The following is a 15,925-nucleotide window of genomic DNA, read 5'->3' on the forward strand; positions in this document are numbered from 1 at the left end:
CAAGAAGACAAGAACAATGAATGTAAAAACACAGGTTTTCTTGCCTCCTCGCCGACTGGATTTCGTTGAAGCAGCAGCTCCTCAGAACACCTGACGAGATATCCAGTCGAGAAGCTCACGCGAAGCTTCGAAGAAGAGCTCAACAAAGCTCAAGCACCATAACAGCTAGCAGAAGAGAAGAGGAAGTCCTTGCCTGTAGAAGCCCTCACCTTTATACCGCGAAGGAGAAATGAAGAAACTAGCCGCTGCAACGGCTAGAACTCGATCGGTCATGGACCGATCATACCGATCGGTCCTCCGCATCGATCACCGGTGACCGCACTCGATCGGTCTCGGACCGATCGGGCTCCCTGATCGGTCCCGCACCGATCCCGCCTCTCTTACGCATGAGAATCGCTGTCTCTTGATCGGTCGTGGAGACCGATCAGCATCACTGATCGGTTCCCCGACCGATCAGAGCTTTTCTCCGCTCGATCGTTGCTCGATCGGCCGTGGACCGATCAGAACTCCACGATGCTATCGAGTGGAATCGATCGGTCACCGACCGATCGAGAAACATCGAGATCACCGATCGGCGGACCGATCCAACTCCTAGGTTTAGAGTGCCCCCTCTAACCTAGTTCGGAGAACGAGCTACCAAGCCCTCTCCGACTCCATATGCCAAGCTTCACTCACTTGGACTTAACAACACCAGATGTCTGATCACCCTTGATCCATCTGGATTTTCCCTTGCCCGGCTTCACTTTCCAGGACTTTCACCTAGCTTCACTCACTAGGGTTTTCACACTGCCTAACATCCCAGTTAGGACTTTCTCACTGCCTGGCTTCACTCACCAGGACTTTCCAACTGCCTAACATCCCAGTTAGGACTTTCCCACTGCCTGGCTTCACTCACCAGGACTTTCCACACTGCCTAACATCCCAGTTAGGACTTTCCCACTGCCTGGCTTCACTCACCAGGACTTTCCACACTGCCTAACATCCCAGTTAGGACTTTCTCATTCACCTAGCTTCACTCACTAGGATTTTCACCTGGCTTCACTCACCAGGATTTTCCCGAATGCCTGGCTTCACTCACCAGGACTTTTCCCCGTGCCAAACTCCCTGTTTGGACTTCTCCGTGCCAAGTCTCCATACTTGGACTTTTCCAGTGCCAAGTCTCCATACTTGGACTTTTCCCGTGCCAAGTCTCCATACTTGGACTTTTCGCGTGCCAAGCTCCCTGCTTGGACTTTTCCAGTGCCAAGTCTCCATACTTGGACTTTTCCAGTGCCAAGCTCCCTGCTTGGGCTTTTCCGTTGCCAAGTCTCCATACTTGGACTTTTTCCCGAATCAGGTCAACCAGGTCAACCTTGACCTATGGTTACACCAATAATCTCCCAACCATCTATTCTTGTCCCATATCAAGAATAGAACTCTCTCACGAGTGTCAAACATCAACATGCAACTCAACTAGGTCAACCTTGACCTAAGGTTGCACCGACAATCTTCCCAAGTCAAACATTAAAATACAACTCGAGTCAAGTCACCTCGAGTCGGGTCAACCAGGTCAACCTTGACCTAAGGTTGCACCAACAATTATTATATATAATATTTTATTATATGAAAACCATATCTATCAACTTATCAAAATTACTTAAACTTCATTAAACTTAATTGAAATTAATTATAATCATTTTGAAACAGCTATAACTTATATTAGCTACTTAGTTAAACAACTAGCCATTATAATACTAAAAGTGAAAATATTTTCAGAATAACAATATAACAAGACGTCGTTTTAGCTCTTTTAACTTTTGCCCATTCTTATTTGGTTTGAGATACTTAAAAAATAATAAAATTATAAATCAAGCATTTAAAAAAACAAATTAATTTATACTTGAGATTTATTTTGATGGCACAATGAATTATTGTCAAAATTTTATATTGACACTTAAGATACTAGGATATATTTGATGCAAATTAATTCAATAAAAATATGGAACCCGAATTCAATTGTACATTGTACTAACTCTTATTCCATGAAAAACATGCAAGAATACTGTAATTTCTTGAGGGCATCAAAAGTTCACAAACAATGCATATGAAAAAGATGAAAGCGTCTACATCAAACGACATCTCCCTTAAAATGTAAATGTATATTAGTATCACAAAAGTATAGATGATGACCATATTAAAAGTATAGAACAATTGTCTTGATCGATTTTAGAATTCCATACTGACCGCTACCAAGCTATTATCACTAAAGGGTAGAGCGATTCCACCTTCAGGTAAAACCATGAGGATAAACTTGGACTCTATTGCACAGTAGCGAGAGATTGCTTCCGCGCAAGGGAAGTTCGCTGTGTGCTTGTGAACTTATGACAACTGGAGCAGTCAGGACTGTAGGAATGATGTTGAGCTGCCAGATTCAAGGAGATCTTGTAGAGGTTGTTTTCCATTCTTACTAGCACTGATACGCTCTGCTTCTCCACAGGATCATGCTCATCTGGCCATGATCAAATGCTCAAAAAAAAAAAAGGCAAATTGAAATAGGATTTTAATTAACACTGAAAGCGAATGATTCACCTTGTAGAATTTCTTCAATTGTAGTGACACTTGCAGGTTCTTGATTCTCGACATGGCCATGATCAGCTGCAGATCATTTAGCTAACTATAAACAAACATGATGAACACCTATGACCTGTAGCATGTATAATGGTTCGCCTTGATCCTGTGGGTCATCCGGGTTGGTATGTGGCGGAACTTGCCACAATGAGGCGGTAGGGTCGATCCTCGGGGCAGCTAGGGAATAAATCCCCTATCCTCGTATTACACCATGTCCGCCACATGCCCGCTCGGATGCTGCGATTTACCTCCCCGTGATGGCCTTGGGTTGGGTACGGCGAGGGCGCTGGGGGCGAGCGTTTCGCCTTTTTCCACAATGTATAATGGTTCGCCTTGCAGGATTTCACCAATTTAAATGGCGCACCTAGGTTCTTGCTTCTGTGCATGGTCATGCTCATCCTATACACAATCAGCTTCAAAATTTTAGCAATTATAATCAGAATTGATAAAAAAAAAAAAAAAACCTTAACCATAGTGTTTTAATCTAGTTGGGTTTGACCTTTCTGAATTGCAATTGCTGGCTCTCATTCCTATACAGGATCATGCACATCTGACCTATGATAAGCTGTAAATTTCAGCTATTTACAACATTTTCTTTGCTAGAAGCATTAAAGCATCTAAACATGGCACTAACTCCTTTTCAATCATCTTATCATAGAAAATAAGTGCTCTCTGTATACCACCTCTGTTACAGTATGCTGTGATCAATGAATTATACATGCAGCTAGTAGGGGTCAAACCTTTCCTCCCCAAAATGCCAATAAATTTCTCAGCTTCACTCATTTTTCAACTTTTGCAGAGGTTTTGAACCAAGGACTTATAGACCCTTATACTGAGCTCAAGACCCATATACACCATCTCATAGTAAAGTGTAATGATTTTCTGACAATCTCCAGTAGTTCCATAGCCATAAATTAGAATCAAATATATTTCCTGATCAGGGACAAGCCCCATGTTTAATAAAGATGTCAGAGTTCTGTTGGCTTCCTCAATATTTCCTGCTATGCAGAGTGTCTTTATCATCTCATTGTAAGTGCCAAGACTAGGCAAAAATCTACCTTCAAGCATCTTTTCACTATATCTCAAGCACTGATTTGTCCACCCATTTCTCGACAGACCAACTATCAGATGATTATATGTCTCGTTATATGGTTTCAGTCCTATTGACACCATCTCTTCCATTATTTGAACAGCCTCTTCGATTCTTTCTTCCTCGGAATAAAATCCTATTAGACAAGTGTAAACATATGAATTCAAGCTGCATCCCCTGTTGATCATTTCGTCCTTGGATTGAAGTGTCGAGTCCAGTTTGCACAACTTGCAATAGCTAGCTACAACCAAAGAGTATGCAATATCATCAAACATCATGTTTCTTTGCAGCATTCTATTCAAAAGAGTGATTGCTTCTTCAACCCTATCCTCCTCAATGATCCTAAAAGTCAGTGTAGTGTTCACAATAATGCTAGGGGAACATCAACTCCCACGAATTCTATCTAAAACACTCACTAACTTTGGCAAAACCCCTTCCTTGAGCATCACATCAATCATAACTTCAGTCGTTGTTTGGTTTGGGTATATTCTTCTTGCAAACATATATTCAAAGATCTTCCAAGCCAAATTATTCTGATCAGATCTCTGTGAAACATGAAGCATTGTGTTAAAGCTAATTATATTAGCGTCCAGCCCATGATCTCCCATGTATCTGCAAGCATCAAACGCTTCATTGGTCATTCTTTTTTTCGAATACAACTGCAGCAAAAGATCAAAAACACGATGATCGGGAAAAACTGCTTCGTAAGTGCTGAGAAGCACCTCCACAATCGATGCATGTTGAGATGCAACTCTCTCTGTATACTTGCTGACTGCTGAATCCAGCAAAGCACGCGCATCGATAAGAAGGCCAGAACGAACTAGGACATGAACAATGAAGCAATAAGATCGCAGACCGTGTTCGAAATGTTAGGCCTAGGAGCACCAGTGGAAGAAAGTTTGCGCCTTTTTTGCGTCAGTGGGTTCCTTGAGGTAAAGTATCACTTGCTCCACCAAGGGTTCAGTGAGTTGTACTGATCCGAAACCAGCAGTTAGGTTGTCTAAGCTCCAACCTTTGTTGCTCACATCGTTGATTATAGAGGAAAGATTGCAAAAATTTGGTTCTTTTTGCGGTTGTCGGCAATGGCCTGAGTCTGCTTGGGAATTATTAGCAGGAAGGTGGAGAGATTGGCGACGAACAAGTATCAATTCACTGTCGAAGTAGCTGCTTGGGTCATATTTTGAGACGAACATCAATTTTGCCCTATTGATCCAAAAAATATTAAACTTGGAATGAAAAAAAAATGTTAAGCAATTTAATTTGAATTCACAACCGAAAAAAAGAAACCGTTTAAAAGTAGAATCAGAGTGCAGATTCAATGTAACAAAGAACAAAGAGTAAAGAGTCTGAAGTCATTGCTTTGCAAACTCTAGGGATTAGTAGCAACGTGCAATCCAGAGACAAAATTTACTGAAATATTCTAACAAGAAACCTATAGAGTTTTAGGATAAGCTAACCTTCTCTTCTTCAACCTCTCAAGGTTATCCCTCAGCTTCATGTCCAAGGCATTTGAAACAACCTGAGAATACCTGCAATCTTTGTAATCTTTCTTCCTGTTCAAGAACCAATCAGGAATCTTGAACTGGCGTGGGCTCGCAACAACTGTCATCATATTCTGAAGTCCAGCAGCAGAAAGCTCGCCAGTCCTACAGAAAAGTAAAATTTACTAGCGCAATTAAATAAATTAAGAAGATTACTCTGCAGCAGGTTAATCAAAGAATATTTAGAAAGAAATTTTTTTTGATCCTTTCACTATAACAAAAAGATGAACTTGCAAAGATATTTAAAGGAACAGTAGGATCAACAACTTCCAAGGATAGCAATCCATAGGAGAAAAAGAACAACCTTTTGTTAATGTCGATGTCGGCCTTCTTGCAAACGATATTGGTGAAGCGACGGTCAATACCTTTGATAGAGGTAAAGGCGAACATGCGCTTCTGCTTCCCATCAACGTTCGTGTTCAGAACACGAAAATATGCTAGAAATCATCGTTGGCGATCAGCGACTACCGAAAACAAAAAAAAAAAAAAAACAAAAACTCAACTAATTACTCGGAAGAAGGAAAAGGGAATTCAAGATCGAAATAACCAGGAGATCCATATTGGCGACGTCGGCCTTCTTGCAAACAATATTGGTGAAGCGACGACCGCCGATATCTTTGATAGAGGTAAGGGCGAACATGCGATCTTCTGATTCCCATCAACGTTCGTTCGTGCTCAGAACACGAAGAATATACTGGAAATGCCCGATGGCGACCAGCGACAGCAATAATAAAAATAAAAAAATCCACTAATTACTCGAAAGTAAGAAAAGGTTGTTCAAGATCGAAACAACCGGTAGATGCATCGTATAACTCACCATGGTCTCAACTAGGGTTCTACGCTCCTCTTATCGCTCTGAGCGACGGCAAAGCAAAGAGCGAAAAACTAGGAACCAACGATCTATTCATTAGGGTAAGAAGAGTTTGATTTCTTAATCTTGTTTTTCATTGACTAAGAGTTGGTTTAACAAGTATGTCCCACACATTCCCATTTACATTCCGACCGGTGCCTCGTCAGCCTTACACAATTCTTATTTGATTTAAGTTAATTAGAAAACAAAATTCGAATTTTAGTTTCCTAAAAATCAAGCAAAATTTTAAAAAACAAATTTATTTATGCTAAAAAATTTATTTTGAAGGCACAATTCATTCACAACATAGAAAAAAAGAAACTCGAGATTAGGATAATTGATGCAAATTAGTTCAATATTGAATCTAATTGATATCTCCACTAACCTATTCCACGAAAAACATGAATGAATACTGTAATTTCTCAAGGGCATGTAAATATCATAAATTCTAAAAACAGAAAAAAAAAAAAAAAAAAAAAAAAAAGTAAAACCATCCCTGACTGTCTCTAGATCACACTGTTAGGAAAGAATAAATCAAAAAATCAAAACAAAATCATCATGTCAAAGAGTATTTATGCTGGCTTCACCCGTATTAAACGATTCAATTTTACAAATCTACCAGCGGTGACATATGATGACAAGCTCTGCTATACTCTGAACTTTGAAGGCAAGAAAATTTCATAAAATGTGACAACAAAAAAAAAGACAGATACACTCATCTCCAGCGCCCCCGCTAATTCGTCCCAGGATTCATAGCATAAAATAGTTCATATGAAAGGGTTCATAGCATATGCATTAAAAGGCAACTCCAAAATGCAAACTCATAGTAGTATTCGTGGGCACAAAAGCATAGATGATAATATTAAAAGAAAAAGGAAAACAATACTCATCAAAATCAATTCAAGCTACAAACCATGTGTAATAAGATGTCTTTCTACGAACCAAGGAATCTGTCTCTGCACATACTGATATGGAAAGAAAGAGCATACGTAGCAATGACCCAGGAAGCTGGTCTGTGCACTATCGCATTGTTATAACATGACAAGGTCTGCTGCCTAAAGAACAATTGCCTTGATGGATTTTAGAAGTCCAAACTGACGGCGACCCAGCTATCATCGCTGAAGGGTAGAGTGATTCCACCTTCAGGCAAAACCACGTCAGCTTTGCGAGGATAAACTTGGACCCTATTGCACAGCATTGAGTGACTGCTTCCCGGCATGGGAAGTTCACTGTGAGCGCTTGTGAAGTTATGCCCTTGCTTCTCCATAGGATCATGCTCATCTACCCATGATCAGATGCAAAAAAAAAAATAAAGGCAAATTGAAATTGGAATTTGATTAATATTGCAAGTGCAATGATTCACCTTGCAGAATTTCTTTAATTGTAATGGCACTTGCACATTCTTGATTCTTGACATGGCCAAGATCAGTTGCAAATCAATTAGCTAACTATAAACAAACATGATGAACAACTAGAGAATGTAAAATGGTCCACCTTGCAGGATTTCGCTAATTTTAATTTCACTTCCAGGTTCTTGCTTCTGTACATGGTCATGGTCATGTTCATCTTCTGCACCATCAACTTCAAAATTTTAGCAATTATAATCAGACTTGATAAAAATCCATACCATAGCGTTTAAGACTTCATTATGTATGCCAAAAGCAAAATTGTTATAGCTACTCATGAGTTGGATGGAAGATGGAGTATATGAATGAGGCTCAATTTATAAGCATTATATGTGGTTTTTATACATTATATAGTGCTCAGACCATGCATAGACAAGTATACTTAAGTTGAAGAATAAGCTAAACAAGAAAATCATCTACACACTAATACAACCTGTCTTTGAAGAGTTTGTGTTGATTATTGGCACTAATGTTGAAGCAGCAGGTTCAGATTCCATATGCTCTTCCAATATTTAAGATAAATGGGAAGAAAATCTGCTTGACCTACCTGAAAGGTATTAAATAAAACTGTTTTTTTAATTCCATATAGAATAGCTAGATAAAGAATCAAACTAACTTCAAAATCACTTGAGCTGATTGTCTAAACAATATATACAATTCTCCATGAGTTAAACAAATTTCTAAAGTAAATTATAAAACAAAAAAAATTATTAAATAATCTCACACAACCCTTACCATCATATTTTGACAGGGGGTAATACTATTAAAGTTTCTAACAAGACAGGAAAAAAGTAGTTTTAGGATAGTATGGGTGGGGATGACTACCATCCATACTACCCCTACTGAGAAACCATAAAATGACATATTTGAGGGGGAAAACCGTAACTTACTTTGGTAAAGATAAGAATATGCGATCTTTGCAGCATTCGTTTCTGCCTGTCTCTTGGTTTTCGCTGCATCTCCCTGAAATAATTTGCCTTTGATTTCAACAGTGACAGAGAAAGTAGGAACATGACTTTCACCATATCTCGTTGTGTTATACTCTGGCATAGGCAACCCTTCTTTTTGTACTAATTCCTGCAATAGATTCTTGTACATAATGCCATCATCCTGCAAAAGAAAAAAAAACAAATTAATGAATCAGAGCCAATTGTTGATTGTAAAAAAAATAATGCATAAAAAGCTGAACCCTTGCACCTGCTGATCACCAAACAATGACATCAAAGCAACTTTTGCAGCAGAATGTTCAGCTTCCTTAACAGTATAACAATATGATGCGCTCTCAAATGTTTGCTCATCAACTTTAACAGTAGCTTTGAATTGAAGAGCATGACAAACATAGGTATATGTTGGTAGACATTTAGCTTGCTTCTGAAGATATATCTGAAGTTGGTTCTTGTATGAAACTTGATTGCCTTTCAACAAATTCAACAAAATGTCATTATTATAGCAGCTTGTGGAAATACATGATAGAGTTACAAACAGAACGAACTTTAGATTATACTAATTCTCAAACCATATTTATTTGAAATTTAGGATTCTTTAAAGCACCTGAATTTCACATCTGTACACTGGGAAAAAATATTTTCCACTGAAGTAACAATATTAATTTCAATAAATAGTTAATTAATCATCTTCCATGATCCTATTTGGCATTAAGAAATATTTTGCTAATTATATATATATCTTAAAAGAGTCCATAATATTTGGAACAACCACTGCTCGGTGGCAATGATGATATATTGCAAGAAGATGTAAAGTTAAACCATATATAAGAAACTTGATGGAAAACTTTTGAGCAAACTTCCATCAGCTCTGAAAATTTCCAGCTCATAACAGTAAGATAAATCTCTTGCATGAGGAGGGCATAAATACCCCAACAAAAATACAAACTAAAAAAACACATTTTGTAAAATTTGTTTTATCCAATAAACAAAAGCAAAAAAATTAAAATAGAAATAACATGCCCAAAGTAGTCCAAGGCTAAGTTCTATTTGTGATTGTCCAGTCCAATTTCAAGAACGAAAACATGCCTGATGCAACAAGAATATCGTAACACAGAAAAGCTCAGACTTTAGACTCACCTTAGAGGGAAAATATTATTAAACTAAAAGATTAACAAATTCATGGGATCCTAACCCCATTTATAGACTTGGAATAAGATCAAATCGTCAAAGAAAAAGTTTGCTTTACCTCTAATATTTAAAAAGAACTTTTAAAGGCTTTATTTTTTTTTTTGATAAAAACTAAAACGAACTTTTACCGCTCTTGAATATCAAAGAACATATAAAATTTTTTAATTCAACAATATCAAATTGAAAATAAAAATCTAAATTGATCTCCAAATTGAGTCCATGATTATATACTTCTCACCCAACTATTCAAAAAAAAGTCATATATCATAACTGGAATTGCTTGAAGGCATAAAAACTTTTCACATAGTTCTCAATGATAACTTGAAAGAATTTGAATAAAATAGCAGATCCTATAGAGTGTCAAAGAAAAGAGGTACCTAAGACACAAAAACTAATGATTTCATTGATCCAAACCAAGGTGAAGGGAAAAAATGAGATGGTAACACACTCAAACATATAGCATCTTCTTCCCAAGTAAATTAGCATTCAAAATATTCCACCGAAAATAAAATTATCTAACTAGTTTAAAAACTATTTATCATAGAAATTTTGTCATCTAAGTTTTATGGTACAATTATATGGAATAGTTTCCTATGGAGACTTTCAAATGTTTAAATTTATAGGACAAATTGTCAATATTATACTAGCATAAGTAAATTATTAGAATATCACATGTAAATCACTGCATGACCATATACTTAGCATGCTTAATATGAACAGGTCTTACAAGTGCAGAGAACATTCTGAAGTCGGAATGTACAAGGAACAACCAGGCACACATCACAAAATTTCTCATCTCCATCTAGCAAGCAGGAATTTTATTTGTATGAAAATAAAGTTGCTCTTATTTACTTTGGTATATCAATTATCAAAATTTATCTGAAAAAGGATATAAATTGATAATAACATGGGCTACTAAAATTGTTTCAAAAAGCAGCATGTGCTATGCAAGGCTTTGCAGTATGCATATGTGATATGCACCATCATTATTTGATCAAAATAAAAGCAAAATTAATCTACCAATTATGTAGATATATAGCAATATGTGACCACATGTAGATCACATCTTAGATTGGATCAAGTAAATTCTTATCAAGCATAATCATCTTACAAGTTACAAGCAATGGAATATGTTGGACAGGAAAAAAATAAATGATAAATGGTTGACTTTATGTAGCATCCCTGCAAATTTGAGTGAACAACAAAAAATCAAAAGAAACCTTGAGTACAAAAGGCCAAACAAGATCCATAATCCATTGGCTACAAAAAAGCGGAAGAAAGTGCAAATAACTAGTTGATTGATAATTTTAAGAAAATGTAACACCAAAAGGGGCAGATTATTCTATTGAGAAAACAACAAATAATGTTTTTTAAGCATAGAGGAATTAAAATCTTATTTTTCTGGTATTATTCATTAAGTTCTTGTATCTATTGTGTGATTGTTTAGATTAATTAAGTTCTTAAACATTGTTTAAATTATAAAAACTCCAAAAAAAATTGTCCATACAATTTTCAGCGACGCCCTATTCTGTATCGAGGTTATGATTATGTTGTGCTTGCGAGCAACCTACACACTATGTGTTGACCCTACTGCACACATCCAGATGTCTTTTCAAAATCTTGGCTATACAGTAAATTTATATCATGTCTCACTTGACAAGATCAATAAAAAAAAAACTTTAGAGGATGTTTTGATATTATAAAGTTTATTTATTTATTTTCGAATTGCATTAGAAAAATCTGCTGGGGCAACTAGAGCAACAATCCAAAGCTAGTAATCCACCATAAAAAGAGATATATGCATATGAAGATAAGCAGAGTACTAAATGGTGATTTGAAAAACTTGAATTAAGCAAATTATCGATAAAATGAAAGCAAACATGATGCCTGAAAGTTATAACTAATTTACATACTCAGTCAATTTTAAGCCACTAAACTAGAAGATGCCTCTCTATGCTACGCTAGCTATACACAACGGAAACCTACACAAAACAAGAAAAAACAAGAGAAAAAAATGTTAGCAAAACTTAAAAAATGGAAAAACTTCGATTTCAAATACAAAGATCAAATAGAAGAAATTTGATTTAAAATTCCGCCTCAAGCAATGCGCATATTCCATAGAACCATTAATCAACCGAGCTTCCCCGTCGAAAAAGCACTCCCAGACGCAAAATACAAGATACAAGAATAGAAAAGCTCACCAAGATCTATAGGAAGGGCCGGTGCAGGGGTTGGAGGCGGTGGTAAGTCCACGGGCGGCGACTGCGGGACCACGTCAGAGAGCTGCTCGAAAGCGACCAGCGCGGCCTTGTTCTGAGCTTCCTTGGATGTCCGGGAGAGATCGGGGGAGTGGAACGAGGAGCCGTTGACGGTGACGGTAGCGCTAAAGCGGAAATTGTGGGCAGGGCCGTCATGTGAGGTGGCGTACTCCGGAAGCGACCATTGCTGGCGCTGGCAGAGCTCCTGGAGCCGGCTCTTGTGCATATCCGGGACGATTCCCGATTGCGATCGGCGACGAGGAGAGGAAAATGGGTGGGGGAAGTGAATCGAAAGTCAAAGTAGCGGTGGAATGGAAAGGGTAAAGGGAGGGTTTTGGTGGAGTGCAACCGGCAGTGTAGGCCGCGCGACCCGAGGAGACTGATGGGACGGTTACATTTACTAAATAAACCCGATAATAAAATGTCTTCACGAGTTCATATTATTTCCGTGTTTAGAGAATAAAAAACTTCGACGTTCCAAGTTGTCAATTCCATTTTCGTCTCGTGAATAGATGTCATGTTGTACAGAAGTTTATACACTAGTTTAATAATATTCTCATATATATATATATATATATATATATATATATATATATATATATATATATATATATATATATATATATATTTATATATTTGAATAAAAATTAAGACTGAGATATATTTTATCATAATATTTTTAATGATAAAAGCTCTAAATAAATTTTGTTAGGATCCTATTATATCACATTAATAATATGAAAATTTATTAAAAATATTTTCAATGATTAAAGCTCTAAATGAGCTTTCTTATTATCTAATTCATAGCATGAGCAGGACTTCATAAATATTATATTAAATTCAAGACAAAAGAATATATTTATATTTTCACTACTATTTTTAAATTAAAACCTCAAACCTCATCTCTACAAGAGTTGAATATTTTTTATTCAGCTTTTTAGATTTTACAAACCTCTTATAAATCTTACATTGAAGATGTCTTCAGAATCATACTAATTTTTTTTAATAAAAAAATGTCTCATCTATTTGTCTATATAAAATGATTAAATTATGTAACTAGTCTCTAGTTGTTGCATAAATAGAGGAAACAATACTTCTCAACCTCTAATGTGAAAGAAGATAAAGAGAATAATATTGGAAGGGTGGAAGAAGATGTGGAGGAGGACGATAAAGAAGTGTGAAGTGAAGGAGGAGAAAAGAGAAAAGGAGGATCCTGAGTTTCTTGGGGGGGGGGGGGGGGGGGTAAAGGAATTTGTTCTGGGAAGGACATAACAAACTCAGCACTTTGAATGGAAGGGTCTTCCTGTGGATGAATAGTGGGGAAGCGATAATAAGATATAAGGAAGATAGGGTAAGTTCAGGAGAAGTGATTTGAATATCTCCTATGGGCATATCTTCAGGAACAGAAATAACTCATTTCTTGAGGAGGGGCGCTAAGGTTAACCGCCGCCTAGGGTGTTTTCTTGTAGGAGTAGTTTCCGGTGTCTGCTCTTGTAGCTCTAAAGGGGTGTCCTCTGGCAAGGGGTGAGAGCTAGAAGCGATCACGGGTTGGATAGAGGGTTCAGACAAAGGAGTATCAGAAGGTTGAACTGGCTCGGCATTAAGCTCTGCATTGAGCTCTCGTTCCTTGGCTAGTAATACCTCCTCTTCTAAGTTAATTTCCTTGTCAACCGGAGCTCTGAATACAGCATTCACTACAATAAATAAAAGAATATTTTAGTTAGTAAAAGAGTAATAGTTAAGATGTCAAAACTTACCAAAGGAACATTGTAATCTCTTTTGAACAGAGCTCAGGCCAAAAAGATACAGAAGATCACTACGTATCCATTCATGAATAAAAAAGTCGTGACTAAGCAATCTATTGTAATAATAAAAAAAGACTGGTTGTTGATGAAGTTCTTTTACATCATGAAGAGGGGAGAAAGAAGATTACCATGGGGTAGACCATGTAATAGGTCTAGGAAATTTTATAAAGAAAAAACGTGATTTCCAACCCTTGTTGGATGACGGCATGTCTGTAAAGAACAACATCTTGGGACGAGATTGGAAGAGGAATACTCCCGGCTCCGTTTTTTTTGGATAAGAGAACATGAAGAAGTTTTGAGGAGTGAGAGGGATACTGAAAAGGCGAAATAACATGAACAACCTATATAGATATCGAAAAGCATTCGGAGTAAATTGTTATAAAGGAATACCGAAATATTGTCTTATCTCCGATAATAATGGAGGAATAGGGAAGCATAAACCTGCCACCAATTGATCTTTGAAGAAGGTAACATAGTCATCAAGAGGAAGATGGGGATAAGCCTCAGGGTGCGGTACCTTGATATGATATTCTTTAAGGATTTCCTACTGAGAGCGAATGGAAATTCGATCGACAGTACTAAAGGAAGAATGGTTTGAGCATACCAAGGAGCTAGTAATTCCTCATCGGAGAAAGTCGGAAGAGAGAATCACCAGAAAGTGAGTTGAGGAAGATGAAGAGTAAAGAAATAAGAAAGATTTAGGGTTTTAGGGGATATAAGGATCGTCGTTAAATTGAAACAGCTCGTGAAAGGAGAAGCATTGATTTGCTAATAAGAATATGATGGGACATTGATAAAAAAGCATATTAAAGGTAGCTTCAAGAAATAGGAAAAAATGCTACGTGACACTCATCTATAAAGAGACATTTATGATAGACAGGACAGACCAAATCATATGCTGAGATGTCATATCTTCGAACATTCTCTTTCCATTGAAAGACCAATCACTGATGAGATAATTTTGAAAAACCGCATGACTCTCAAGATACGGTTAAAAGAAAAGGAAAAAGAAAGCATAGGGTAATGAGTTATACGAGTAGAGCAAACAAACAAAATTGAAACAAACAAGAAAGCATATCTAGTCAGTCGATCATACCTCCTTCGACTATACTTGAAGGGGAGGCTAGTGATATGAGTTATGATGAAGTGGTCTGGCAAGCGAAGTAGAGGTCATGGTCGAGAAAGATAGGATGATGAACGACCAAATAAAAGGCCGAGGGAGCACTAATGTGCTTACAGGCGCTCGTCCAGGCAAAGCATGATCGAGCGTAAAGATATTTAGCCTTATATATAGTTTTTAGTATATTACCGGCCGACTAAAGGTCGAGGATGTACTATTGTATGTATATGCGCTCGGTCGGACAAAGCCCGATCGAGCATAAAGATATTTAGCATTATATATAGTTTTTAGTATATTATCGGCCGACTAAAGGCCGAGCGAGTACTATTATATGTATATACGCTATGTCGGGCAAAGCCCAATTGAGCGTAAAGACACTTAGCCTTATATATAGTTTTTAGTATATTACCGGCCGACTAAAGGCCGAGCGAGTACTATTGTACGTATATGCACTCGGCCGGGCAAAGCCCGATCGAGCATAAAGGCACTTAGCCTTATATATAGTTTTTAGTATATTACTAGTCGATTAAAGGCCGAGCGAGTACTATTGTACGTATATGCGCTCGGCCGGGAAAAGCCCGATCGAGCGTAAACGCACTTAGCCTTATATATAGTTTTTAGTATATTACCGACTGACTAAAGGTCAAACAAGTACTATTGTACGTATATGCGCTCGGCCGGGCAATGCTCGATTGAGTGCAAAGCTACTTAACTTTATATATAGAAGCTTTTAGTAAGTTACCGGTCGACTAAAGGTCGAACGAGTACTATCGTACATATACGTGTTTGGCCGGGCAAAGCTCGATTGAGTGTAAAGGTACTTAACCTTATATATAGAAGCTTTTAGTATGTTACCAGTCGAGTGAAGGCTGAGCGAGCGCTCATGTGCTTATACGCGCCCGGTCAGACAAAGTCCGACCGAGCATAAAAGTATTTAGCCTTATAAAAACTTTTAATATATCATCGATCGAATAAAGGCCGAGCGAGCACCAATGAGTGTATAGGGGCACGGCCTGGCAAAACCTGGCCGAGCGTAAAGGTGCTCAGCCTTATAAAGCTCATAGATATTCTCGGCCGAAACATGCTTAGAAGGTATTCTCAAGGTATTCTTAA

At 37.5% G+C, this 15,925-nt stretch overlaps 2 protein-coding genes across 4 annotated transcripts; both read right to left on the reverse strand.

Annotated features, from left to right (window-relative positions):
* Positions 1-2,297: 2,297 nt before the first annotated feature.
* LOC122050662 (pentatricopeptide repeat-containing protein At1g66345, mitochondrial-like) lies at positions 2,298-5,661 on the reverse strand. Its single transcript, XM_042611553.1, has 7 exons — positions 5,543-5,661; positions 5,155-5,343; positions 4,710-4,900; positions 4,118-4,517; positions 3,441-4,039; positions 2,569-2,634; positions 2,298-2,488 (listed from the first exon to the last, which is right to left on the reverse strand). The coding sequence occupies exons 1-7, from the start codon at positions 5,626-5,628 to the stop codon at positions 2,298-2,300; spliced, it is 1,722 nt and encodes a 573-aa protein (XP_042467487.1). The 5' UTR covers positions 5,629-5,661.
* Positions 5,662-6,918: 1,257 nt separating this feature from the next.
* LOC122052448 (double-stranded RNA-binding protein 1-like) lies at positions 6,919-12,271 on the reverse strand. Of its 3 annotated transcripts, none has more exons than XM_042613970.1 (7): positions 11,831-12,271; positions 8,692-8,909; positions 8,385-8,604; positions 7,928-8,041; positions 7,583-7,669; positions 7,452-7,497; positions 6,919-7,369 (listed from the first exon to the last, which is right to left on the reverse strand). In XM_042613970.1, exons 1-4 carry the CDS (start codon positions 12,111-12,113, stop codon positions 8,007-8,009), a joined length of 756 nt encoding a protein of 251 aa, XP_042469904.1. In that variant the 5' UTR covers positions 12,114-12,271; the 3' UTR covers positions 6,919-7,369; positions 7,452-7,497; positions 7,583-7,669; positions 7,928-8,006. The 3 variants fall into 3 exon arrangements, with proteins under 3 accessions (XP_042469904.1, XP_042469903.1, XP_042469906.1); XM_042613969.1 differs by having other exon boundaries at positions 7,583-7,657; positions 11,831-12,270; XM_042613972.1 differs by having other exon boundaries at positions 7,452-7,669.
* Positions 12,272-15,925: the final 3,654 nt, after the last annotated feature.

This window comes from Zingiber officinale, chromosome 3A (genome assembly GCF_018446385.1).
Source record: "Zingiber officinale cultivar Zhangliang chromosome 3A, Zo_v1.1, whole genome shotgun sequence".
NCBI lineage: Eukaryota > Viridiplantae > Streptophyta > Magnoliopsida > Zingiberales > Zingiberaceae > Zingiber > Zingiber officinale.